We start from the raw sequence: 26,655 nt of genomic DNA on the forward strand, positions 1-26,655 counted from the left end.
TGTGAACGTCTCAAGACACGTATCACGTTTGCTGCTTCCGTTCAGTGCTCCCTGACTGTTAAAACCCAGACTTGTACTGGCTGCATTCCTTGAACGTGGGTGACAGATACCCTTGATCTTTGTTGCGTTTTTATGAAATGATTTAGCCGGGGACAAATTCATCATTAATCTGTGGCTCATTTTGCATTCATAAGATGTTTTTACTTGGTTGCAGTCACAGGATGTGCATCGGATGTTGGAACTTTGCATTTGAAAATATAGGTATTTGCATGTACAGGTGCAGCGGGAGCCTCAGTACAAATACCAGAGCTTGTTATTGTTTTGTGCAGAAGGATCTCCTTTTATCGGGAGCTTTTTAGGAAAGCATTACATCCGCCTGCAAAAACAATAGTGGCCGACCATACTCGCTCATGGACCAAGCCTATTCTGACACACTTTTGTTTAAAAATCTTTTTTTTTTTTTTTTTTTTTTTTTTTTTTGGCTAGAGAATTACTTCGCTACCCCGAACTATATCTCTTTATCTCTATCATCTCTCTATGTAAATTATTTTTATTAAAACTTTGGATTGCGAGCATAATTTGTTCCAGTAATATGCTTGTAATCCAAAGCACTTGTATATCAAAGAAAATTTCCCCATAAGAAATAATGGAAACTCAAATAATTCCTTCCACAACCATTTTTTCATAGGTCCTTCAGTTTATAGTCCATATGAAAAGATTATAGCAATGTGACGTGTAACCATAACATGTCCACAAATGGAGGCCTTCACAAGGGGATTAGAAGCAAAATCCATGCAGAGTATAAAAGAGAAGAGAGGTGCCTCTAAGTATAGCAATATGGTTACAATTAATGAAGATGCAACATTTAGCAACTCACGTGTTTGAAGATTAAAAGAGGCCCATCAAAGTATGCAAGCATCCGGGGTAAAGCTGTCCATAGACCATCCTCTGCACCGCCGGCTCTCACTGTTGTCAGTCTGCAATCGTGACCGGGAAGACTACCCTGCAGTAGAGCGATCTGAAAGCGAGGCTCATGGAGTGAAGCGTGGAAGGGATGGTGGTGAGGACGGTGGTCTGTGGACAGTGTTACCCCAGATGCCTGCATAGTTAGATATCCCGGTTTTGATCAACCATGTGAGTTGCTAAATGTTGTACCTGAATTAAAAGTAACCATAATACTACACTTGAAGGCGCCTCTTCCTTCTTTTTTTTTTTTTTTCTTTTTTTTTTGCACTTTAAAGTGATTGTAAAGTCTCGGGTCCCTCTTCACTGCTCCTGGCTCCTCCCTTCTCTCCAGTGCCCCCACAGCAAGCAGCTTGCTATAGGGGCACCTGAACTGAGCTGCAACTCTGCATCCATTCAGACACAGCTGTGGTTTCACTCTCCTGATTGCTCCCGGTGCTGTCAAGTCAATTAGCCAAATGGCGCCACTTCTCTGCCAATCGGGAGGCAGAGTCCCGGATGGCCAAGGGACTCGTGGACATCGATGGTCAGGTAAGTATTAGGGGGGCCGAGGTAGGCTGCTATACACTGAAGACTTTTTTATCTTCATGCATAGATTGCATTAAAATAAAAAAACCTTCTGCCTTTACAACCACTTTAATGAATTAAGAAAAAAAAATAACAACCACAATGTATAACCATTTTTTAGTAAAATTTGAAAGCTGTTAACGCAGCGTAAATGAATACCTAACATGTCATGTTATGTCGTGCTTTAAAATTGCACACAGTCGTGGAATGGCACCAAACTACGATACTCTACAGCAGTGCTGCTCAACCTCGGTCCTCAAGTACCCCCAACGGGCCATGTTTTCAGACTTTCCCTCTCTTTGCACAGCTGGCTTAAAGCAAAATAAATGACATTGTATTGATGAGAGCTATTTTATCTAAGGGAAGTTCCTAAAACCTGGCCCGTTATGGGGTACTTGAGAACCACTGCTCTACGGTACTTAAACTCCATAGGCTACACTTGAATTTTTTTATTACTAGGTTTAGAGGAGTCTAGCATTACAATCATTGCTCTCATTCTATTGCTTGCAGCCATTTCTCACACGTGTGGTGCGAACAGAGTTTACGTGTGTGTGTGTGTGTGTGTGTGTGTGTGTGTGTGTGTGTGTGCAACGTGTTTCTAAAAGTGGTCACCCCCCCCAAAAAAAAAAAAAGCTGCTTGACAGCTTTAATACCGGGGTTATGGCATCTAGCTGCAGCCATAACTCTGGTATTGTACTTCAAAGTAATGACATGTTTTATCAGTTAGGCAATCGGCAAGTGGATAGTGACTCGTTTCTAAAAATGCTAGTTGATTGGCTGTCTCCGTTTTTTATTTTTTTATTTTTTTAAATAGGTTCTCCGTTTACATAGGTGAGGTATAAAAAAGACAGACACAAGTCCATTGTGTGTGTGTGTGTGTGTGTGTGTGTGTGTGTGTGTGTGTGTGTTATTATATATCAGTATTACATTGTATATCCCTGTATGTTGCGGTCGTTCAGGTGGTTATCTAATAGTGTCTTGAATCTATCGATGCTCCCCACTGAGACCACTGCATGTGGAAGGGAATTTCACATATTTGCAGCTCTTACAGTAAAGAACCCTCTACATAGTTTTAAGGTTAAACATCTTATTTTAATGAGTGGCCAAGTGTCTTGTTAAATTCCCTTCTGCAAAAAAGTTTTATCTCTATTGTGGAGTCACCAGTACGGTATTTATAAATTGAAATCATATCCCCTCTCAAGCGTCTTTTCCAGAGAGAATACATTTAGTGCTCACAACCTTTCCTCATAACTAATATCCTCCAGACCCTTTATTAGCTTTGTTGCCCTTCTTTATATTCGCTCCATTTCCAGTACATCCTTCCTGAGGACTGGTGCCCAGAACTGGACAGCATACTCCAGGTGTGGTCGGACCAGAGTCTTGTAGAGTGGGAGAATTATCTCTGGAGTTCCCCTTTTTTTAATGCCAATATTCTGTTTGCTTTGTTGGCAGCAGCTTGGCATTGCATGCCATTGCTGAGCCTATCATCTACTAGGGCCCCCAGGTCCTTTTCCATCCTAGATTCCCACAGAGGTTCTCCCCCCAGTGTATAGATGGCATTCATATTTTTGCCACCAAAAATGCATTTTACATTTTTCTACAATGAACCTCATTTGCCATGTAGTTGCCCACCTCATTAATTTTTTCAGATCTTTTTGCAAGGTTTCCACATCTTGCGGAGAAGTTGTTGCCCTACTTAGCTTAGTGTTGTCTGCAAATACAGAGATTGAACTATTTACCACATCCTCCAGGTCGTTTATGAACAAAATAAATAGGATTGGTCCCAGCACAGAACCCTGGGGGACCCCACTACCCACCCCTGACCATTCAGAGTACTCCCCATTTATCACCACCCTCTGAACTCGCCCTTGTAGCCAGTTTTCAATCCATTGCCCTTGTAGTCAGTTTTCACTCCATTTACTGACCCTATGGTCCATGCCAACAGACCTTATTTTGTACAGTACGGCTACTTTCACACTGAGGCGCTTTACAGGTGCTACATCGCTAAAAATGGCACCTGTAAAGAGCCTCTCCTGTGCCTCCAGTGTGAAAGCCCGAGCACTGGAGTGGTGCGCTTGCAGGATGGGGAAAAATGTCCTGCAAGGTGCATTTTGCAGCGCTATAGGAGCAGTGTATTCACCGCTCCTAAAGCACCCCTTCCCATTAAAAACAATGGGGCAGACCTGCCGGCAAAGCGCCGCTGTATTTGTCTTGACCCTTTTTTGGTCACTAGCAGGGGTTAAAGCCAACCGCTAGTGTCCGAATAACGCCGCTACAATGATGGTAAAGCAGCGCTAAATATAGCGCCACTTTACCGCCGACACCCACAACACCCCAGTCTGAAAGTAGCCTAAATGTTTATGGGGAACTGTGTCGAATGCTTTTGCTAAATCCAGATACACCACATCTACGGGTTTTCCTTTATCTAGATGGCAACTCACCTCCTCATAGAATGTTGATAGATAATGGTTTGGCAAGAACGATTCTTCATGAATCCAGGCTGCTTACTGCTAATGATACCATTCTTGTTGCTAAAATCTTGTATATAGCCCCTTATTCCCTCCAAGAGCTTGCATACTATTGATGTTAGGCTAACTGGTCTGTAATTCCCAGGGATGTATTTTGGGCCCTTTTTAAATATTGGCACTACATTGGCTTTTCTCCACCTGATACCATTTCAGTCAGACACTCAGTAAATATTTGGAACAATGGTCTGGCAATTACTTGACTGAGTTCCCTAAGTACCCTTGGATGCAAGCCATCTTGTTCTGGTGATTAGAACATGTACATGTTACACTCATATGTAGGATTTTTATGTTCCATAAGTCCCCCGGGACTTATCTCTTTAAACGTGAACTTGGCCTTTAAATACTACTTGAGCCACAAGGCATTTTCAGGGGAAGGAAGCAATGGCAGTTTCTTTCAGTAATGGTTTTCTAACTTGTCCTATTGGAAAACATACACTGCATGACCAAAAGTTTGTGGTCACCGGCTTGTCTGTCCTATGAGCTTTTTGGACACCCCAGTCTAAAACCATGGGTGTTAACATGGAGTTGCCCCCCCCAATTAATTTTACCCTTTTCTACAAGGTTTAGGAACAAAAAATGTTTTTAAAACCTGACTGTTAAGGCGCATTTAAAAAAAAAAAAAATATATATATATATATATATATATATATAATATAATTTATTTTATTTTTTTTAAGCTTCTTCCTTGTTCAACTTTTGTAGAATACCTTTCTGTGCTTCCTTCATAATATTTACAGTAAATGAGGAGAGAAAGAAGTGTTCTGTAGCCCTAACACTCTTCCCAGGGTGATAAGGCTGCCCTTCAACATATAGAGTACAGGGAGGCCTCTTTGTCACCCTGGGGCAGGAAGTGTTACTGGAAGGATCACCAAGTGAAAAAGAAATAATGCAACCACCATATCTATAGAATTGTAAGCTGCAATATAACGTGTTGGGTTATTTTTTATTTTTTTATTTTTTTCGGTACATTGTGACAAAATATTGGAATCTTCTGTTTGCCCATTTTGTTTGTATTTGCCTCCAGAAATTTTGAGCTGAGAAATGAAGACTGCCACCATTAAAGTATTATTTTTTAGTTTTTCTCACTGGATTCATTGTTTTGCACTCTGCTTGAAACTGAAGGTTGGGTATGACATTTTTTACATAGTAAAAGATTAGACCAGAGTAACAGTGCATATACCGTACCTGTGGGATCCCGATGGAAGGTGAAAAATCAGTGTAGTAAGCACCACCTCTGCAGTGATCTCAACTAGCCTCCTGGGTCCTGTGCTGAATGGCTGCCCTGCTGCTTTGTAAATAGCGGAGGAACCTTGCTTGGCAAGGTCACCATTCAGTGACTAGTTAGCAATTTTAAATTGCAAAGTGTTCTGTGATTACTCATTATGATGTCCCGGCCCTGCCTCTCCACATCATCCAATTAGAGAGCACCTTGGATTTGAGAAAATGCAGTGTGTTCCTTGAATTGTGTACAAGAAGCTGGTAGTGATACACCAAAATGAGGATTCTGGACCAAAAAGGAAGATTCAGGATGCACTTGGCCGAAAACCAGAAATTAGCAGTTTTTAAAAAGATTTTTTTTTTTGTATTGGACTTTCTTTGTTTTTGAAGCGCTTTTGCGGTAAAAAGAAAGGTGCATCTCCTTTTAAATTCTATGTATGTCTGGTCAGTTGCGCTTCCATTGCCGTGTAATACACCTCTCCATTGAAACATGGCAAAAGTGCATCAAAAAACGCACCCGTGTTGCGGTTTGTGAGGAACATGACCTATGAAAATCGCATGCATTTTCAGTGGCCATTATCTGCACCTTTTTTTCCTATGGACAAAATGCAGAACCCTGTTTTGGGCTGATGCATTTTGGCGCATCCCAAGAAGCTAGTAGAGATCATTGTAGTAGCAGGGCCTACTACAGTGATTTCCAGCCTCCATGGGGATCCCACAGATATGGCACATAAATACTTAATGGTCTAAGGTTTACCAACATAACTATGTAAAAATTGCCATACCTCTTCAGCTTTAAAAAGTTTACTTTTTCATAGACGTGTTTTTTTTTTTTTTGTTTTTTTTTGTTTTTTTTCAAAGTGTACCTATAGTGAAAGAACAGAAAATAGTCTGAGACATTTCTTTTTATTGCACACCAGGTCTGCTTTTTGAAGAGCCCCAAGATCCTCCAAACTTTCAAATGTTCAAACAGAGACCACTTAATGAGGCTTTTCAAAGCTGCGATGGGGTCCGTAGTGAGGTGGGATCGGGCTAGTGACCATGCAAGTTGATAGGGTGGCACTCTACTGTACAAGAGCCAATTTGGACATCCTTGAGAGGACAGCCAGGTCTGCAGTGTAAAACTCATCTGAGGACACTGCTGGCATGGGTGGCTTCTGGTGCCAATCAAATGACTAAATGCCAAGGCTGCAGCCATAGGATCTTAGATGAAAGGGGCTGAATCGACAAATAGCGATTCCTCCACCTCATTTGGCTGAAATTATGTGACCATTCTCACCAGATTGATCGTGTAAATGCACTGAGTGGTCCTAGAGCAGCAGTTTCTTCGTAGAAGGTTAATATGTAAGCCATTTTTTTGAGTCTATAGGTTTGTAAAGATCAGGGGAGCTGGGAAAAGGGGGTGGTTGAGGTAATGCCCCACCATTCAGTTCTACACAGAGACCTGACCATCTGGTAACACTAACTTGGGACTCTCTAATACCTGCTTTCAACCACTGAATTGTATCATATGGGATTCTGATGAGCTTTTCTTACTTTGCCCCAATTTTCATAATGACCTCAGTGTTTTCTAGAATGTATGCTGCCCTATGAAATTAATGTACTTTTTTTGTTCTTTTCCTCTTGTCATTAACAGAGGCTAATAGACAAGTCCAGAGTAACCTGTGTAAAATGGGTCCCAGGCTCGGAAAGCCTTTTTCTTGTAGCTCATTCCAGTGGGAACATGTACTTGTATAACGTGGAGCACACGTGCGGTACTACAGCACCACATTACCAGCTACTGAAACAAGGAGAAAGCTTTGCTGTTCATACATGTAAGAGCAAATCCACGCGGAACCCTCTACTGAAATGGACTGTGGGAGAGGGAGCCCTCAATGAATTTGCGTTTTCCCCAGATGGGAAGTTCTTGGCTTGTGTAAGTCAAGATGGTTTCCTCCGAGTGTTCAACTTTGATTCCGTAGAGTTGCATGGTACTATGAAAAGCTACTTCGGTGGACTCCTTTGTGTTTGTTGGAGCCCTGATGGGAAGTACATTGTAACAGGTGGAGAGGATGACCTGGTCACTGTTTGGTCTTTTGTGGACTGTCGAGTAATAGCCAGAGGCCAGGGTCACAAGTCTTGGGTTAGTGTGGTGGCATTTGACCCCAATACCACTAGTGTAGAAGAGACTGATCCTATGGAGTTTAGTGGAAGTGATGAAGATTTCCAGGAACTGATCAGCTTCGGTAGAGACAGGGCCAATAGTACACAGTCAAGGCTGTCCAAACGGAACTCTACAGACAGTCGTCCAGTTAGTGTGACCTACAGATTTGGCTCAGTAGGCCAGGACACGCAGCTCTGTTTATGGGACCTTACGGAAGACATTCTTTTCCCTCATCAGCCTTTGTCAAGAACGAGGACACATACAAACGTCATGAATGCCACAAGTCCACCGGCGGGAAGTGGGGCCCCCAATCCAGGTAGCAACGGCAACAGCATCACCACGCCGGGCAACACCGTACCTCCCCCTCTTCCAAGGTCCAACAGCCTTCCTCACTCCGCTGTGTCCAACACTGGCAGCAAAAGCAGTGTGGACAGCGCCATTGCTTCCGGCGTGAGCAAGTTTGCCACCCTGTCCATCCACGACCGCAAGGACAGGCACCACGATAAGGACCACAAGAGGAACCACAGTATGGGACATATATCTAGCAAGAGTAGTGACAAACTCAACCTAGTTACAAAAAATAAAACAGACCCTGCTAAAACATTGGGGACACCTCTTTGCCCCAGGATGGAAGATGTACCTTTGTTAGAGCCTCTTATCTGTAAAAAAATAGCACACGAAAGACTAACGGTGCTCATTTTTCTTGAAGACTGTATAGTCACTGCTTGTCAGGAAGGATTTATTTGCACATGGGCCAGGCCTGGTAAAGTGGTAAGTTTTAATCCTTAATGCTGCGCCAAGATTAGATTCTGGGCCTATGAGGAGGGTCTGTAGCTTTTGAAATCTCTTGCTCATCGATCAGCTTGGTGCATGTTATGAATTTTTTTTTTTTTTTTTTAAGAAAACTGTTGGTTTGGTTCTCAACTGAGCGTCTGGATTTTAGGGCATCTTTTGCCGCCAGGTGATGATTGGACAGTCAGAGCAGGAGTCTAAGGTTTGTAATGGGGAAATATTGGCTTTGCAAGGAGGGGATATAAGGGAGGTTTAAAGGAAGACTTGATGTAGGAGAGAATGAAGCGAAATGGACAATGAAGACCAGACTCCCACCTGAGAGTTGAGACCAACCGTTTTCTACTGAAGGAGAGGGGCCTGAACTATTTTTTTTTTTTTTTTTTTTTGGGGGGGGGGGTAAATGGGTGGATAAGGGTATACTAAACGTGTCAGAACTTGCATCAAACTGATGAACAAAATGGTTCAGAAGCAGCAGGTCTCTTTTTAAGGCTGATCTGTCGGCTACACTCAATAAAATCAGTCATTTTATCAGAGCTACTTTAATCTCAAACTCTTCCCTAAAAGCTAGTGGGATCCCAACTCTGTAATGGTTGCTTTTTATTGCTTGTAGTTGACAGGACCTTGAACATTCTTAAAAAAAAAAAAAAAAAAAATGCTGACAATTCTTTCCATTTTAAGTAGAAAGTTTGTTTTTTGTTTTTTTTTCCAAGACATATTTTGGTTACTGCATGTCATACCGTTTTGAATCATTTGAAATTTTTCCACTGCAAAATCCGTATGTTGACAAATTCTGCGTGTTATATCAAACCCTTTTTGTGCCAACCAAAGAAAAAAAAAAAAAAAAGTTGACAGAGCCTGTACGTTGTAATACATGCAGAAAGGCTTTATTCCCTGTCCACGACGCTGAGGCGGAGCTCGGTCACTCAAAGTTTTTATTTTGTAAGAATTAGCGTGTCTGGAACTTGACGGGGTATGGTGATTGTAGCCTGGCAAACCATTAATTTGGAGGCACTTGTTAATGTATCAATGAAGAAGTGTATATTGAGTCACTCTAGAAGCAAACTAAACTTGGACGCAAGTTTATCCTATTAAGTTAATAAGATCTGTATTTCTGTAAATAAATCGGTTACCTTGATTTCTTTAGTATGCTTAATGTGTAACTCCTTTCTTGCCTATCACTTCCAATATTTCATTTTTTTTTTTTTTCTTTTTCTTGAATTTATTTTAAACAGAATAAGTAGATGGCAACAATTTTTTATTTTTTATTTTATTTTTTTTAAGGAACACACAAAGAACTGCTTTAAATGCAAGCAACAAAGTTAAAACTAAGGTTTGTGTATTTTTCACAGCATTAACAGTGATAGGGTAGGTGAAAGAAAACCAGGTGCTCATTTCTGAAGAACATGAAAAAGGATCTCCGTCGAGAGGCCTCAGACACCGGCTGCCACTCTTTGGTTTCTGGACTGCATGGTAGTTTTGGGGCAGTGGTTTCATCTGCAATGAAGGTCATCATTTTAAGGTCCACTGCCTTGGAACTAAGATGCAGCCCAGGAGTCTATATGGGGCAACAACTGTAGTTTTGTATTGTGACTGATTCTCTTTGGTATTTTTAGGGACTGAACAAATTATTGCCTGCACAATTGTTCTTTTGGAGCTCAGTGTGTGATCACATTAGTTTTCTTTAGTGAGGCATGTCCATGAGACTTATCTGAGTGCTGTAGGCAAATTATCGCATTGAGCAGAACTGTAGCCAAACAAGAACCTCCTGCTCCTCTGCCCACCCCATGCAAGATTACAGATGCCCCAAAAAACTTAAAGGGAATTTAAAGTCCTCAAGACTTTCCTTCCTCCAGCTTTGCAGCATTTTTGTGAGCATGAAAACACCAGCACAGATGATTGAACTGTTTCTGAGTTTGGAATTATCAAGCATGTTTACTGCCTGGACTGGTGTGACTTTCGCACATGCACACGGGAGATGATCCTGGCAGCAACACATACAGCAAATGTACATACAGCTGCACATGGACAGCTTAGGCTGGCCATAGACTGAGCGATTTTTATTTATTTTTTTCTTTCTTTCCTGCAAACACGGGTTAATCAGTGTTAATGGGGGAATCCCTCCCGCCGCTGAGCCATTGTTCTCCGGGGGGGGGGGGGGGGGCGCCGCCGCTAGCAATAATCACAATTAGACAGGTTGGTTGTACCCAATCAACTTTGGTTACATTCAGCCTGCTCATACATGGTTCGAATCTCAGCCGGTTCTTGCTGAACCAGCCAAAATTCGAACAGTCTCTGGCCCTGTTTAGTCTATATTAGTGTTTCTCAGCTCCAGTCCTCAAGGTGCACCAACAGGTCATGTTTTCAGGCTTTTCATTATTTTGCACAGGTGATTTGATCAGTTTCATTGCCTTGGTAATCATCATAGCTGTTTCATCTGAGGGAAATCCTGAAAACATGATCTGTTGGGGTGCCTTGAGGACTGTAGTTGAGAAACACCAGTCTACATGTAGGAGAAAAGCAGGCTGAGTTGCTTTTATTGCAGAAGAGACATGCAAAGTGGACCTTATCGGATATATTTTATGTTCGGTGCACAGAGAGCACAGGCATATATAAATCTTGGTGTCTGTGCAATTCTTGGTTGTGTTCACAGCGCCAGCAGCAGCCTTCTTTTCACATTCTCAGTTTTTTATAGGCTCTTGAAAGGAGCTTGTTGACAGAGTTCAGTAGCTGCAGATGAGTGTTAAACACACACTGATTTTTCTAGACGTTGCTTGTCCCCTTTCTGTTCAGAATTTCTGTAATTAAGGGGGCAAGTCTGAAGGCAAGTGGCTTATGACATGTTAGAAACCCATAGTGCTTTGTGAATCATTTCACAGGTACACCCTGTATTAATGGTATTTCCTAATCGTACAGTACGAGGCCCGGGATCTCTAGTCGTGAGCATGGGTTTTGGGCATCTACTCTCATTAGATTGAATGCTGCTATGAAAAGCTGCAAGGACAACGCCTCCGGTAACCAGCTACTGTTTCTTGCTATTATGTGATGGGGATTCATTCATTCATTCATTCATTCATGGAGAGTGACCGTCTCAATTTTTACAGCGAAACCTGGGGCTCACTTTCATCAGAAGCCTTAACTCCTAATCTAGGAACAATTCACAATCATGGGAGGACCCCCCACTTGTCCGTTTTGACAAGGGTGTGGTTGTGAGCATTGAGCACTCGAGCGTCCTCTTCCACCACCTGATCTGAAAAAAATCTCATTTTCGTGTCCAGTCCAGTTTTCAGCTTTGCCTCCGGCCTGCTTCAATGCGCAAATATTTCATCCTCTCTGTAATGACAGATGTATCTACACGGGGGGGGGGGACATTGTCACTGTTCTGGACCCAATGTGGTTTCAAGGGTTTTACCTAAACCTGAGCAGTGGCATTTGCCTCATTCTGAATCTCAAACGCTTCAACATGTTTTTTAAGGGCGCAGAAGTTTGCGAGGCATGTCATTGCCTCCCTTCTGCTGGGGGAATCTGTTGGCCTCTGTGTGGCCATCAGGGATGCTTACGTACACATGCCTATATTCCCACCTCATCAATGCTGTCTGCAGTTTGCACCACTACTAGTTTGTTGCCTGTCCATAGCGCCCTAGGTATTCACCATGGCGATTGCCCAGATCCTTGTTCTGCTTTTGAGCTCAAGGTATCCTTGTGGTGGACTACATCTTTATAAAGGACCAGTCCACCCCAACCCTGTCAGCCAATGTCCAGTGAGTGGTGCAGACTGCAGAGCTTCAGATGGATCCTCAGAGTCATTGTTGAAAGTGTCTGGGCCTGATATTGAACATGGTCCTGCCTCTGGACAAACTCCTGTCCCTCTGGTTTCAGAGCATCAGTGCTTTGGAACTGCAAGCAGGTTGGTCCGCCAATGTTGGACCTCTGAGCTGCAAGGTCCCAGAATTGTCAATGCCATAGCAGTTGCCTACATTGACCGCCTGGGAGGCAACAGAAGTTGTGTGGCTCAGCGGGGAGCGCATAGGATCTATCTTGGGCAGAACTTGGCCATTCCTGCTGTATCTCCAATTTGCATCCCAGATGTAGAAAATTGGCAGGCAGATTTACTTTGTCAGCATCTGGATTCTGGGGAAGGGTCTGTCCACCCCGAGGTGTCCCAAGCCTTGCCACAGTTGGGAATGGGGGTGACACTGGACATGAATGTTCTGGCATCCAGGTTCAATAATATACTAGACAGGTAAGTTGCCAGGTCCATACATTCTCTGGTGACTCGGTAAGATCAGTTCCATTTAATCAGTGCCTTCCCTCTACAGCTCTTTCCTTGTCTTATCTGCAGGATCGAGAAGGAGGGTGGTTCCAGTGAGCTTCATCGCACTGAACTAGCCTAGGAGCTCATGGAATTTGAGCAAGCTCAATTGAGCATACTCAGGGTATGTGGCCCTCCTTTGTCCAAGGTCCCAACCATCCTGCTTCTTGGACACTGTCTTTAATGGCCTAGTTGTTGAAGCCTGGGCTTGCGGGATAGGAGATAATGACTTCTGTCACCCCTATGCTCCTAACTCTAAGAAGTCCACTTCTCACACCATTTACCACCACACCTGGATGGCCTACTTCTTGTTTTGCAACGCTAGGAAATGCCATCCTAGGAGTTGCTCCTGTGGGGACGAGTTATGTCTTTTTCATTCTGGTCTGGCTCAGCATTTTGTCTTGAGCACCATCAAGGGTTGAACCTTCTGCCCTGGCTGTTCTGTTTCTAAGCTCATTAACCTCTCATTCCTTAAGGCTTTTGTGCAGTGGGTTCTGTGCTTATTACTCCTCCCCCTACAATTCCGGCACTGTGGGGCCTCAGCTTGGTTCTCTGCCCTTCAGAGGCCCCTCTTTGAATTTTGTTTGATATTCCCTTTTCCAGTCTAGCTTTTAAAGTGGAAGTAAACCCAACGATTTAAACAGTTAAAAAAAAAAAAAAAAAAAAAAAAAAAAGGCATGCCGAGAATGCTAACTGCACATTGGCTGTGCTCTTAACCAAACTATCAAACCATCCAATGGCTGGTGTCATAACGAATCACATGTGCAGCACCATAGCAGTTGAAGATTAAACAGAGGCAAAGATTGCAGCTTCCTTGGCTGAAAACGATGGGAGTTTACTTCCACTTTAAGGCAGTATTTCTCATTGCTGTCACCTCTGTGAGGAGGGTTTCTGAGTTAGCAGCGTTGTCCAGTAAGGAGCCTTTTCTAGTGTTGCACAATGGTAAGGTTGTTCTAAGACCCAGGGCCTCCCATCTCCTCCAAGGCAATTCCTCCTTTTACAATAGCCAGGACATTTGTTATCTTTCCATGTCCTGTTCTAAAACATCCCAAGGATTTTTCTCTCCACTGTCTGGATGTAGTACATGATCTGACATTTTTTTTTCTCGGATCCAACCTTCTTTGGGCAATTGAATTCCTTTTATCTTCCCGAGGGTTCTCATGGGACGTCTTCCTCTTGCTTGACATATTACTTGGTGATTCAGACTGTTCATAATTCAAGTCTATGGTTTAAAATGGGGGGGGGGGGGGGGTGGGTTCTCCAAACACAAGCTGTTTACTGTCCTTCAGACTTTAGGGGTGCTGGACTGTGGCCAGTGGATGTAGACACTTTTTTCAGTGAAAGCAAACAATGCTTCTGGCTTAGTGATCAGTAGGGGGGAGGTATAATGCCCCATCATTGGTGTCAGTGGGAGGAATGGTGCTTTATTTTTGGTATCGGGGAGGAATAGCATCCCATTTTCAGTGGGAGGAATCGTGCCCCATCATTGGTGTCAGTGGGAGGAATAGTGCCCCAAGGTGTGTATAAAGGGCAAGCAAAGGGCCACAGTTTTTGGAGATCACTGGTTAAAAAGAAAGGTTCCCCTTTGCCAGTTAAGGCGCAGCATTGGATATCTGTTTTGAGATTTGCAAGACTACCTGGTCTCCTGTTCACACATTTTGGATTTAACCAGAAGGATGTTTAAGCCTTCCCAGATGCTACTTTATGGTGTAAGTTGCTTCCAGCTGTATTTGAAACTCTGAGCCTTTTCTTGGCCGGTTACATGGGCCTGTTGGTAGCTTTTGCCGTTTTGCCCACTACTTCTTTGGGATGCCCCATGGTTATGACTAGAGATCCTGTGTCCTGTATTCTGCCTGAAAGGATTTAAGTTTTTTAAAAAAAAAGTACAAACCGGTATAGTTTACTACTAACGTACAAAAAATGCTACTGTGGTCCCATGGCTGCCAGTCATGAAGTGCCTCCATCAGGTCACACAATCTTTGCTAAAGGGGTGGATCAGTGTAGATTGGCCGATTTCCCCCTCCCTCTTTGGTAGTGATTCTGTAACTAACTAACTAAACACCACATGACCCCAAAGTAGAATTTTCTGTACTGGCTTTAGTTATTGAGATGGGTAGGCACAGATGCGGGAAGACCTTGGTTGTAGTCGCACGGTAACTTGCAAACTCATTTACCGCTGAGAAGTATCAATGAACACTTGTTTTCTTCCAATGAGAAATCCTATTGTGTTCTCTTGAGGCTATGATGCTATCTTGTCCTTTTAGGAGCAGCAATCCCAGTGCTGCAGCAGTCCTGGTGTTGCAAGAAAAAAAAAGCAGATGAGCCTTTAAATCGGGATTTATTTTCTGAACTTCCATATTGTGGATGAAGATAACTATTCAGGCTTGGTAGCCTACCAGGTCTGGATCCTTCATGAATGAGTTATGGCAAACTAAGCAAGCTGAGACGGACTTGGCCGTTTAGAGGTCCAACGCAAAACGTCTCACAAACCATCCGATTTTTGATCAACAACATTTCAATATCAAAAAGATACCTTGTTAGTAGGTAAATTCCCTGTATTTCAGCTTCTGTAGTCCCGAGCTTCAAGTACTTGGCTGTCAAATCACCAGTTCTTGTAGATACAATGGGAGTGATAAAGCCTAGCCAGCTGGCAAGTCTGTGTGATCTGTCTATAAAGCTGCTTGCTTCCGTTTCTCAGGTGATTGGGTATTTGTGGGCACTTGGGCGGCACTTCAAGAATCCCCCCCCCTTTATTTTTATATATTAAACAAAAAACGCTTTCACTTATTTTTTTTTTTTTTTTTTTTTTTTTTATGTGGTGCCAGCTTGACAAACACTTCTTACATGAATGAATAAATGAAATACTTGTATAGCGCATAATGCCAACTGAATCGCCTCTACATCGTGGTACATAACTTCTGTTTTTAGGTTTGAAGTTAGATTTGTTAGTAATAAAAAGCCTTCGAGAGACACAGGAAATGCACAGTATAAAAATGAGCAATTTATGTAAAGGCTTGTCCAAAGAAAAAATTAGATTTGAATGAGTTTAGAGATAACTGACGATTTTTGGAAGTTAGTTTTGAGTTTTCGGGCATAGTAGTCAGTAGAAGGCTCTCTCCCATCAAGTGTAGGTGAGTAGGGGGGAGAAGACCAGAATTTGAGGAACCGAGGTTACAAGGGGGAGTAAGTTGATAAAAGTTCATACAGCTGATGGGGTACCAAGCCATGAAGAGCCCTATAGGTAAGCAAGAGGATTGTAATGTCTATGAGAAACCTGACAGGTAGCCTGTAAAAGGACTCAAAGATGGGGGTAATATGGTCGCTTGTACCAGACCTAATAAGGATTCTGGCTGCAGAATTTTGTACATATTGTAGTCTATTTATTAGGGTATTTAGGTACACCAGCGAGTAGAGCAGTGGTCTCCAAACTGTGGCCCCCGGGGCCGGATGCAGCTCTTTGCTTGCCTTTTATCCGGCCCTAGAACCAGTATTCCTGCCACCGATACAAGGCACTATTCCCCCACTGACGCCAACAATGGGAACTATCCTTCCCCCTGATGGCAATGATAGGGCACTAATCTGTACCCTGATACCAACAGTGGGGCAGTATTGCTCAATGATACCAATAAGGGTGCATTGTTTTACTCCCAGGGCGTTTTCTGCTTACGCTGTCCAATCTGCCCCCCCCCCCCCAAAGTCTGAAGGATCGTAAACTGGCCCTTTGTTTGGAATGTTTGGAGACCCCTGGAGTAGAGCATTGCAGTAGTCAAGTCAGAAGAACACAAATGTGCAGATCAGCTTTTCAACTACAGTATATGGTGGCATAGGACGCAGCCGAGCAACATTTTTGGATCAAAAGTTAAGCTAGCTTTAAATATCACTCCTAGATTTTTCAATTTAGGCAGGTCACACACAGTTCAACTCTTGGCCGGTTCAGCAGCAACCGGCTGAAATTCAAACTGTGTATGGACAGGCAAAATGTACCAAGTTGATCGACTTTGGTACAACTAGCATGCTGAATTTTACCTGTGATTATCGTTAGCGACTGCTATGGACAATGGCCCAGCAGGAGGGCTGTGTTGATGGGGTAATCAAGCAAATTTCTTTCTTGCAACCTGTGGTTGTAGGAAAGAAATTTTACTCCAAGTATGGTTGGCCTTGGACTGAAGCTCAAGTACAGTACCATCAATAGGCTATCAGGACTGGCCTTATCTAATTGATGGGGGGGTGCCAAGAAGAATGACTTCAGTCTTGTCACAGTTTATTTGAAAGAATTTATGGGCCCTCCAAGTTTTATATCAGAAATTGATATCGAAGCAGCTAAAGTAGAATCCTGTTTAATGTGGATGTATATGGGAGTGTCTGGCATAGAAGTGATACTTGAGCCCATGTGATCTAAGCAGTTTTTTCAAGTTGAAACATGTAAATGCTAAAAAGTAAAGTACCAACTTCAGACTGGAATCTGTAGAATATGTTCACTGACTATTAAAATGGTTGTAAACCTCAGACATGAAATATGAACTAAGCAAATCCCTACAATGTGTGATTGTCTCAATCCAAAGCATTAAGTGTAATTTCTGTCTGCTGCTTCCGTCCTCTTTCAGCATGAGTCACTTATAACAATTTTTTTCTGACACCAAGAGAAAAGTAGTGACCAGAGAGGGAGCTTTAGCTGTTTAACAGCCTCAGCCTTGTTTCTGTGAGCTGTAGGAGGAAGGTGCGTCTCTTCCCTCCAATCGGTTCTCAGAGCTCTCCTCACTGAGCTCTGCAGAGTGTAACATAAGCTCACCACCCCCTTTTTCTGAACTCTCAAGACAAGCTTATACATAGATGTAGAGGAGAGAAGGCTGCAGATAAAAGGGTACAACTTGTATAGGAGGATTTGTTTAATCTGTATATCACCTGAGGATGGTCACTTCACTGGGCGTATGTGAGGATTTACAACCACTTTAGACCAGTGGTGTTGTGGTAGACTTTCTGAATAGGATAATATCTTTAGTATTCCTCATGGAACACCATTCATGTCTTCCTCTGCTCTAATCTTAGTCTGCTGTGTTGACCACATTTGTACAACGAGCACAGGTAAAGTTGGAACAGTTTAGTCCTCCGGGCTGTACCGACAAATTTTTTATTTTTATTTTTTTAACCAGTAGAGGACAACATTCAAATTCTATCTAGATTTCCTTGATGGGACTCCAACCCAAGACTACAAGAAGAAGAGAGGGGGCATCAACCTAGTGCATTATCCTTAAACCCTTGTTCTTATTGATAAAAAGGTGGTATTATACGCCTCAAAATTTCAGTTGGATAAAAGCTCATCATATATGGTTAAACAGCAAACATCACATGATGCTGTATTGGTCCATAGTGCCTCAACGTGTGAGACGGGAGGTAGAGGTCAAAACCTACCTCATGCCTCACACGTTGATGCACTATGGACTGACTAATGCGGCGGCATGTGATGATTTTTGCTGTTGGGCCATATGATGAGCGTTTACCCAAACTGTAATTTTGTGAGTATAATACTTGCCACTTTTTATCAATAAAAACCAAAGGGTTTAAGGATAACGCACTAGGTTGGTGCACCCTCTTTCTTGTGATTTTCAAAACTCCAGATTCCCCGTGTCTTCAGAGGGCAGCAAGACTTGGCTTATCTTGTCAAACCAAGATGGAGACTTGACAGTGGTTGGTGTCCCTCCCAAGAGCAGGAGTTTTGGTGTTTTGTGTCTATTTGTATTCCAACCCAGGACTGCTCCAGAAACTGATTTAACCACTTTGTGTTCCCGACTTATGATGCATAAAGCTCTGACCCACCCTGGCCAATCAGGTTTGTGGTTCCTGAAGCTCGTTTAGTAAAAGGTCACTTTTTTTTTTTTTTTTGATTGGTTACAATGGATGACCACACACTGCACTGGCTTATTGAATAAGCTGGATTGTTTAAGATTGTGTACTGGTGAGTGGAATTTAGAAATTGCTCTATAAATGCACTTGTTTATTTTTTTTCCTTTTTAAGTTCTAATTATCTGATGCTCAGTTGGCATTTTACTAATTAATGTGCATGTGACTAATTTGCTAAAAACAAAAACAACTAAAATTTCAAATGTTTCTCAGCCATGAGTATGCAGTACCAAAATTGGCACCTGTTTTAGGGTGCAGGGCATGAAAGTTGTAACAGGTAAGTGTCTTGCTTAAACACTTTTTATTTATTTTTTTTATTTTTTAAGGAACTTCAGATTTGGCCAAAAATGCAGTATATACATTTGCATGTCCATGCTGTAAATATGAGAAATATATCTTGTAGTAGTTTTTTTTTTTTTTTTTTTTTTGTACCTGCCTAAAGCCTTATGGGAGCTAAGAGCTCCCCCCGGGCAACGTCAAATGCTTGAATTATGAGTTTTTTGCTAAACTTTGTGATATGAAGGAAAGGCATTCTCCAAGTCCCAGCATCTATAGGGGGAATATTGGTGTGGATTTTCTGTATGCAGAGCTCCATCTAGTGGCAAATACTGGGAGATGATTTTCCAGGAAATGAGGGATACTTGGCTTCACCACTTTTTTATTTTTGATCTGCATGCTGTGTGTTTGAACCTTTCAGCCTCTCGGGGAGATTTTTGGAAACGTGGAACTAAAAGCAATGAGTCGCCCCCCCCCCCCCCACTCTAATGGGGCACATTTTTTCCTTTTTCACACCCATGTTAGTTTATACACAGCAAGAAAGATAATCAGAGTAAACATGCCTAAACTAAATATATTGAAGAAAAATTGCAAGCTGAACACTCCTAGGTAATTACACAATAAGGGCCGGTTCACACTGGTATGTCAGATCGGATGTGATTCGCACCGCAGTGAAAATCACATGCGATCTCCGATGCGACTTCAGCCATAGAGATGGCTGAATTCACATCAAACTTGCACAGGACCCTTTTTTATTTTATTTTTATTTTTTTTCCCCGCAGCAGAATCGGATCTCGTGGATGTTCACACCCATGCAATCCAATTCCTGTCCAAGTTTGCAGATCGCACTATGATATGCGAACTGGTTTGGGGGTGTCTTTAACTTTTACTTGACGCTCCCAACAGTTTGCATAGGGCAGTGTGAACTGTCGCTGAGAAACAATGCGATGTGGTAACCTGCAATGGATTTGCCGGGTTCCCGCATCGCAGCAGTGTGAACTGGCCCTTACCCAGTAAAACTTACAATCGGATAAATTGGTGAAGGCAGCTAATAATGAGATGGCTAAAAGTCCTTATCTACAAATTTCATCAATGGAGGAATCTAACGTTAGCCACTGTGAACATGTGCATCCTATCAAGCATGCAAGTGCAAAAATTAGTGCAATGCCTCCAACCAAGAACGTTACCAGCTGCTCGCCTCGTATGTATGACCCCCAGAAATCGGGATGGTCAATAAGCACTTTCCACACTGAGGGAATAAGGGTCATCCGAGGGTCAGGCAATGGCAAAGATAACAATTCCTCCGCAGTGTATATGGAAATTAGCAGAACTTCTAGTGCTCTCTGCTAAATGTTTATTAAAAGAAGGTAAAAAAAAAATGTACAACTTCAGCACTTGTAACAAGTGCATATATTGAGCACTCCAAGAAAGTACATCAAACCAGAAAGCTGGCCACGGGTGATGTCATGCGTGGCTCCTCCCCCGTACACGTTATGCCCTTGGTAGGACTTCGTCACTGGGAACTGAGCCACGTACTCAACCCGCACTTCAATACACAATCTCCGGCGCATTGTCCCACCCAGGACATAATGCGTACGGGGGAGGAGCCACACATGACATCACCTCCGGCCATCTTTCTGGTTTGATGTATTTTTTCTTGGAACACTCAATATATGTACTTGTTACGAGTCCTGGACTTAAACATTATTAAAAGAAAGTAAAAAAACGTACTTTTAGCAGAGAGCACTATATGTTCTGCTTATTTCCATATACACTGCGGAGGAATCGTTCTTTGCTGCTGACTCACCACTGGATGACACTTCTTCCCTCAGTGGGGAAAGCTCCTATTGACCATCCTGATTTCAGGGGGTCATACATATGAGGGGAGTCGGCTGATGCTGTCCTTGGTGGAGGTGTTACACATTTTGGCACTTGCATGCTCGATCGGATGCACATTTTCACAGTGGCCAACGTTGCTCGATTGGAAAACATTAGAGATATGGACTTTTAGCTATATAATTTTATTCTTGGCTACTTTTTGTACTGCACTAATTTATCCGATTGCATGTTAGTTTTCCTTTTTTGGTTCTTCAAATATTTTAATAGAAGGAAACCACTTTTAGTTAGTTTTTTTTTATCTCTGCACCAACATCCACCACTGGTTCTTCCTCTGCAGTGTATGTAGAAGGGCAGATATGTCCCCCTCTCTGCTGGAATAATTGGAAGGCTTGTTAGTCTTTCACACCTGAATGACACCTCACCTCCAGCCAGTACCTCCGTTGAGCACCAACTTTCTTACGCTGAGCCCTTGAGTTTCCAAAATTTAGTTGAGAGCCTCCAAGAGACTCGGTGAGCCACAGGTTGTGGAGCTCTTCTACAGCATTTACAGTCAGCAGTCTCTCGTGAATGGATAGGCTGCTTTTCTGGTGGTGTCGCTGGTTTCTCATGAATGGATAGGCTGCTTTCTCGGTGATGTCACTGGTCTGCAACAATTGGATAGGCTGCAGTCTCAGTGGTTAAAGCGGGATTCCACCCTAAAGTGGAACCTCCGCTGATCGGATCCCTCTCCCACTCCGGTGTCACAATTGACACCTTTCAGGGGGGAGGGGGGTGGAGATACCTGTCAAAGACAGGTATTTACACCCACTTCCGGGCATAGACTCCCGTGGGAATCTACGCCATTTCCTGCCCTGCCGCGCTGTCTGCTGGGACACACACGGGTCCCAGTGACAGCGCGGAGATTTCCTATTGCGCGGCGCGACTCGCGCATGCGCAGTAGGGAACCGGGAAGTGAAGCCGATTCGCTTCACTTCCTGATTCCCTCACCTAGAATGGTGGCGGCAGCCGCCGAGAGCCGATCGATCGGCCTCGGCTGCCGGCATCGCTGGAACCCGGGACAGGCGAGTGTCCATTTATTAAAAGTCAGCAGCTGTAGTATTTATAGCTGCTGGCTTTTAATATTTTTTTTTTTTTTTTTGGTGGAATCCCTCTTTAAGTGGTAGTAAACCCCAAAATTTTATATTTTGCAGCTTACCAATCATTGTTTTTTCTTTGTTTTGTTTTTTTAACACCCCTCGTGTATTAGTGACTCGTTTCCTGTTTTGGCTATGGGACAGAAAGTGAAGGGAAATCTCTGCAATGGGATGTAAATTTCAAAAAATATATAACCCCCCTTCTTCTATCCAAAAAATGTTGTTTTGTTTTTTTTCCTGTAGTTCTACTTTAAATTAACAAACCTGACTACAGCTCACCCCCCTTATACTTGCCTGAGCCCGATCTGGATCCATCACTGTGCATGAGAGCAGCTGCTCTGTCAGCTCACCCTCTCCCCTCATAGGCTCAGAGACAGCAGTGAGAGCCATTGGCTTCCCCTGCTGTCAATCACAGCCAGTGGGGAGAGAGTGCGGGCATGGGGGAGGGGGGCACCTAAGCTGCATTCTGTGTCAGTGGGCACTCAGGAGCTTGTCTGCACAACTATCCCTATAGGTACAGAGTGTCGCTTTTTTTTTTCTTCTTTTTCTTTTTCTTTTCCTTTCTCTGCACACAGAGGAAGCCAATTGGCGAGTGCAAGGTACCTGATCTCCTCCGGCACCTGCTAATCATCAGCCGCGTGATCTTGTAAACAAGGCAGATTGCTGTTTTGAAGGGGTGGTGGCGTTTTTGTCCCTGCAAAACGGGGAATAAATTCCATCTCTTTCCCTAGTAAAAGTACCTTCCACAGCGTAGTAAAACACAGGGCAGGCACACAGTTAACCCTTTGACCCTGATGTTTCACCCCTTAAAGTAAAGAACCCTCTACGTAGTTTAAGGTTAAACCTCTTTTTTTTTTTTTTTTTTTTTTTTTTTTAAGTGGTCGCGTGTGTTAAACTCCCTTACGCAAAAAAAGTTTTATCCCTATTGTGGGGTCACCAGTACAGTATTTGTATATTGAAATCATATCCCCTCTCAAGCGTCTCTTCTCCAGAGAGAATAAGTTCAGTGCTCACAACCTTTCCTTATAACTAATATCCTCCAGACCCTTTATTAGCTTTGTAGCCCTTCTTTGTACTCGCTCCATTTCCAGCACATCTTTCCTGAGGACTGGTGCCCAGAACTGGACAGCATACTCCAGGTGCAGCCGGACCAGAGTCTTGTAGAGCAGGAGAATTATCGTTTTATCAAATGTAATATCAAAAGTTCTTTAATCACTTGATGACCAGGCTTTTACATGTGAGGGAATCACTGGCTGAAAAAGGATATTTGATGCCTGCAGCTGCAACCATTATCCAGATAGCGACGCTTCAACCCAAGGGCATCATATGACAGTGGCGAACCTTGGCACCCCAGATGTTTTAGAACTACAATTTCCATGATGCTCATGCACTCTGCAGTGTACTGGAGCATCATGGGAAATGTAGTCTCAAAACATCTGTAGTGCCAAGGTTCGCCATCACTGTCATGTCCTACGGGCAGGAAGTGGTTAAATCTTATGGTTCTGTAATAGAGGTCCATGTTTAGGCACTTCCTGTTCGTGTTCCTGTCACCTCCCAATATGCTTTTGTGTTGTCCCCTCACCTGCACCTCTGGTGGAGATGACAAGTGACTGCACATTTTGCAGGAATAGTCTATCATTGTCACAGGAGGAGCAGCCCTCTGATGCAAAAAACGTATTTTATGAAGGAAAAAGACAAATTAGTTTGAAGCACTGTTTATAGAACCTTCATTTTATGGTTTATATCTACTTAAAGCTAAATAAGGGCTATTAATAATTCAATGGCTGGCCTGCTTGTAGAAGCCCGGTCCAGACTTGGGAAGATATACCTGGCAGATAAAGCTGAGGATGAATAGATGGGCTGTTCATTATATTTCTTCCAGATCTATGCAGTAATCCAGTGTGAGACTTTTTTTTTTTTTTTTCCTTCCTGTAAGAAAGACTGGGCACTGCTGCTCCCTTTCCTTATGCAGGGTGACTGCTCAGGTCTCCGCCCACTCCTGTAGTTTTCTGCAGGCAGCATGTAGTGGGTGGAGCCTGCTGGGTCCCACTCACAGCTCTGCTTGCTCTCCTTGTGCAGGGAGACTGGTCTTGTCTCCATCTCCTGCTGTAGCTTTCTGCAGGCAGCATGTAGTGGGTGGAGCCTGGTGGGCCCCTCCTACAGCTCTGCTCTCTCCTTGTGCAGGGAGACTACTGGTCTTGTTTTCGCCTCCTGCAGCAGGGATTCTGCAGGTAGCCTGGTGGACCCCTCCTACAGCTCTGCTCTCTCCTTGTGCAGGGTGATTGATTTGTCTCAGCCCCCCTCCTGTAGTTTTCTGCAGGCAGTCTGTAGTGGGTGGAGCCTGTTGGGGCCCCACCTACAGCTCTGCTATATACAGGCTATGTACAGCACAGTGACGTCACTGATCATTTTTAAACGGTAATCTGTGTTTGCAGAGGCATTTGGTGCACACCAGGTGGATATTTATCCTTTGACCATTACAGAATCTATTATAGTAACTTGTATTTTTTATATTTTTTTTCATTTTAACAACTTGTTGTTTTTTGTTTTGCCTGTTATGCTTATTTTTTTATGTAGTTCAGAATCCTCTTATAACAAAAGTAGCTGCGATATTCCCTTTTCTCTGTAGCGATTGATCCGCGCTTTCCTGGGAAAGTGTCCTAGGCTTCACTGCTAGTCACAGCGGATGTGGCGGATTCAGTCATTGTTACTGCAGGAATGGGGGGAGGGGTGGGTGGTCTCAGTTGGAGCCCTGGGGTGAGTTTTTTTTTTTTTTTTTTTTTTTATTCAGTACCATGTAGGTTTAGGTTTATCTTTTCTTTAGCCACATGGATATTATCGTTGTTTTTGGTTTGTTTTTCCTTTTGCATTTTAACTGTTGCATGTATTCGATCCACCTGGATTTATAATCTAATGAAAGCATCCTGCCACCCCCCAGCTGAATGACTGGGCAGTTAACCTCACAAGACTGCTTTTGCTCTTTGCTTACTTTTCTCTCCCTTCCTATCAACTTGTCCACACATGTGCATGCAGCACACCAGATTTAGGACAATCTAAGGCAGGGGTCTCAAACTGGCAGCCCTCCAGCCATTGCAAAACTACAAGTCCCATGAGGCATTGCAAGGCTGACGGTTACATACATGACTCTCACAGGCAGAGGCATGATGGGACTTGTAGTTCCTCAACAGCTGGAGGGCCACCAGTTTGAGGCCTCTGGTCTAAGGGCTTGCTTGCATGTGAGTTTGGAGGGACCTGTACTTTTACCAACCAGAACTGCTACCTCCTTGGCTAAGGAAACGGTGGCAGGGGGTGCACAAATGCCACAACAGGAATTGTACCCCCTGTTGCCACTGGCAGTGACCCATGCAATTGGATGGGCCCACTCTAAAAACGGGTGGTGTGGAGGCAAAGCAATGCCTGTTTGCCACCTGTCAAATGCTCTCTAAAGAGTGACCCAAATGCCCCACATTCTTCAGAGAGCACTGCAAGCGTGAAAAGCACTAAGTGCTGCAGTAAAAGGGATTAAAGTGTAAAAAAAAGTGGTTTGTCTTTAGTTATACTTTAAAGCGGAGTTATGCCGGGGGGGAGGGAGGGAGAGTCGGCAGCTACAAATACTGCAGATGCTGACTTTTTTTTTAAATATTAGGGCACTTTCCTGTCCGGGATCCCACGGTGTCCTCACCCGAAGCTGACCCGTCCCTCGGCTCCAGCATCTTGCAGCTTCACAGCCTGGTTCCCTACTGCACATGTGCGAGTCGCACTGCGTGTTCTGACTGGTCCCCGCTGTCTTCTGGGACCTGAATGTCTCCCAGAAGACAGCGGGGGTGTATGTGTGTGGGTTTTTTTTTTTTTTTTTTTTTTTTTTTAAGGATTATAGAGATGTATTTGTTTTTATATCTGCTATTCAGCTTTAAAGCCCCCCTTGTCAAGTTAAGAATACAGATTACGGCAGGATTTGGAAAGCTTTAGCAATCTTGATGTCTGCCTGAGCTTAAAGTTCACAAGCGAAGATTAAGAATTACCGGAAGGTTGTCAGTCTCTGGGCCTCCTGCAGGTCATCATGGCTGCATTACCTTTTGCAGAGATGAGACCTCTTATCCACGTCAGTTTTATGTGGTTTGTGGACTGAATTTCCTCAAAGCTTCTTCGCAGACATGATGATTCAGGGACTTCACGAGCTGCAGTAGATGTTGCTTGGGGAAGAATTTTCATAAACACAGCTCACTTCCTGCCAGTATTCCCATTGACTTCCATTCCTTGGTCTAATATGGCTGATATGGTACTTTGTGGCAGGGAACGGCGGGCTACAATTAAAGATAACTATTGATAACCATCTGCTTTGATTTGAGTTCTAGAAACTGTTAAATATACATTGGCAAATAATATTGGGTGTTCTGTCCTTGCAGTACATTTTCCTGTGTGTAACTCCATGCAGCTTAAAGCAGACCTTCAGTCATTTTTTTCAACTTTCCATCTATTAAATCTTCTGCCCTTGTTTTAACTTTGGATAGTAAAACCATTTTTTTCTCCTGCCAGTAAATCCCTTTATACAGCCACTTGCTGTATCTTGTCTGGTCCTTAGTCTAGGCTTATGACATCATGCACAGTGCGCTCCCTTGTGAGAGTTTTCCAGGAAGGGAGGGGGGATGAGTCATAAGAGTGCCAATGAGATCTGCAGAGCTGGAGGTGTGTGTCTGTGCAAATCCAGGAAGTGACCAGGCAGCAGCTTCAGCTGCCCAGTTAAAATGGTTGGAGGGAGATTTCTGCAGCATGTTTTGGCAAGTACAGAATCGCAGTATATATAAAATATGCAAAGTGGTTGGAGGCAAATGGCAAAGATGTTTTTTTATTACAAATTATGTGGGCAGACTGCACTTCCTCTTTAAGGCCCGGTTCACACTGGTAAAGCGATTTTGTGTGCGGTTCCCATACTGCATCATAATTGCAGGCAGTTCACACGGTACTCTGCGAACTGCTGTGGACGTCGAT

At 43.3% G+C, this 26,655-nt stretch overlaps 1 protein-coding gene across 2 annotated transcripts in view; it reads left to right on the forward strand.

Annotated features, from left to right (window-relative positions):
- WDR20 (WD repeat domain 20) overlaps nt 1-26,655 on the forward strand; it is an 89,364-nt gene that overhangs the window by 57,533 nt on the left and 5,176 nt on the right. The window contains exon 3 of one of the 2 annotated variants that reach the window (XM_077463693.1): nt 6,913-8,190. The exons of the other annotated variant lie outside the window; for it this stretch is intronic. Within the exon in view, the coding sequence (XP_077319819.1) occupies nt 6,913-8,190 (1,278 nt within the window). The remainder of the gene's footprint in view (nt 1-6,912; nt 8,191-26,655) is intronic. 2 annotated transcript variants of the gene reach the window in all.

The sequence above is a fragment of the Lithobates pipiens genome, unplaced genomic scaffold (assembly GCF_037356315.1).
Source record: "Lithobates pipiens isolate NorthernLeopardFrog02 unplaced genomic scaffold, aLitPip1_a1.2 Scaffold_30, whole genome shotgun sequence".
Taxonomy (NCBI): Eukaryota; Metazoa; Chordata; class Amphibia; order Anura; family Ranidae; genus Lithobates; species Lithobates pipiens.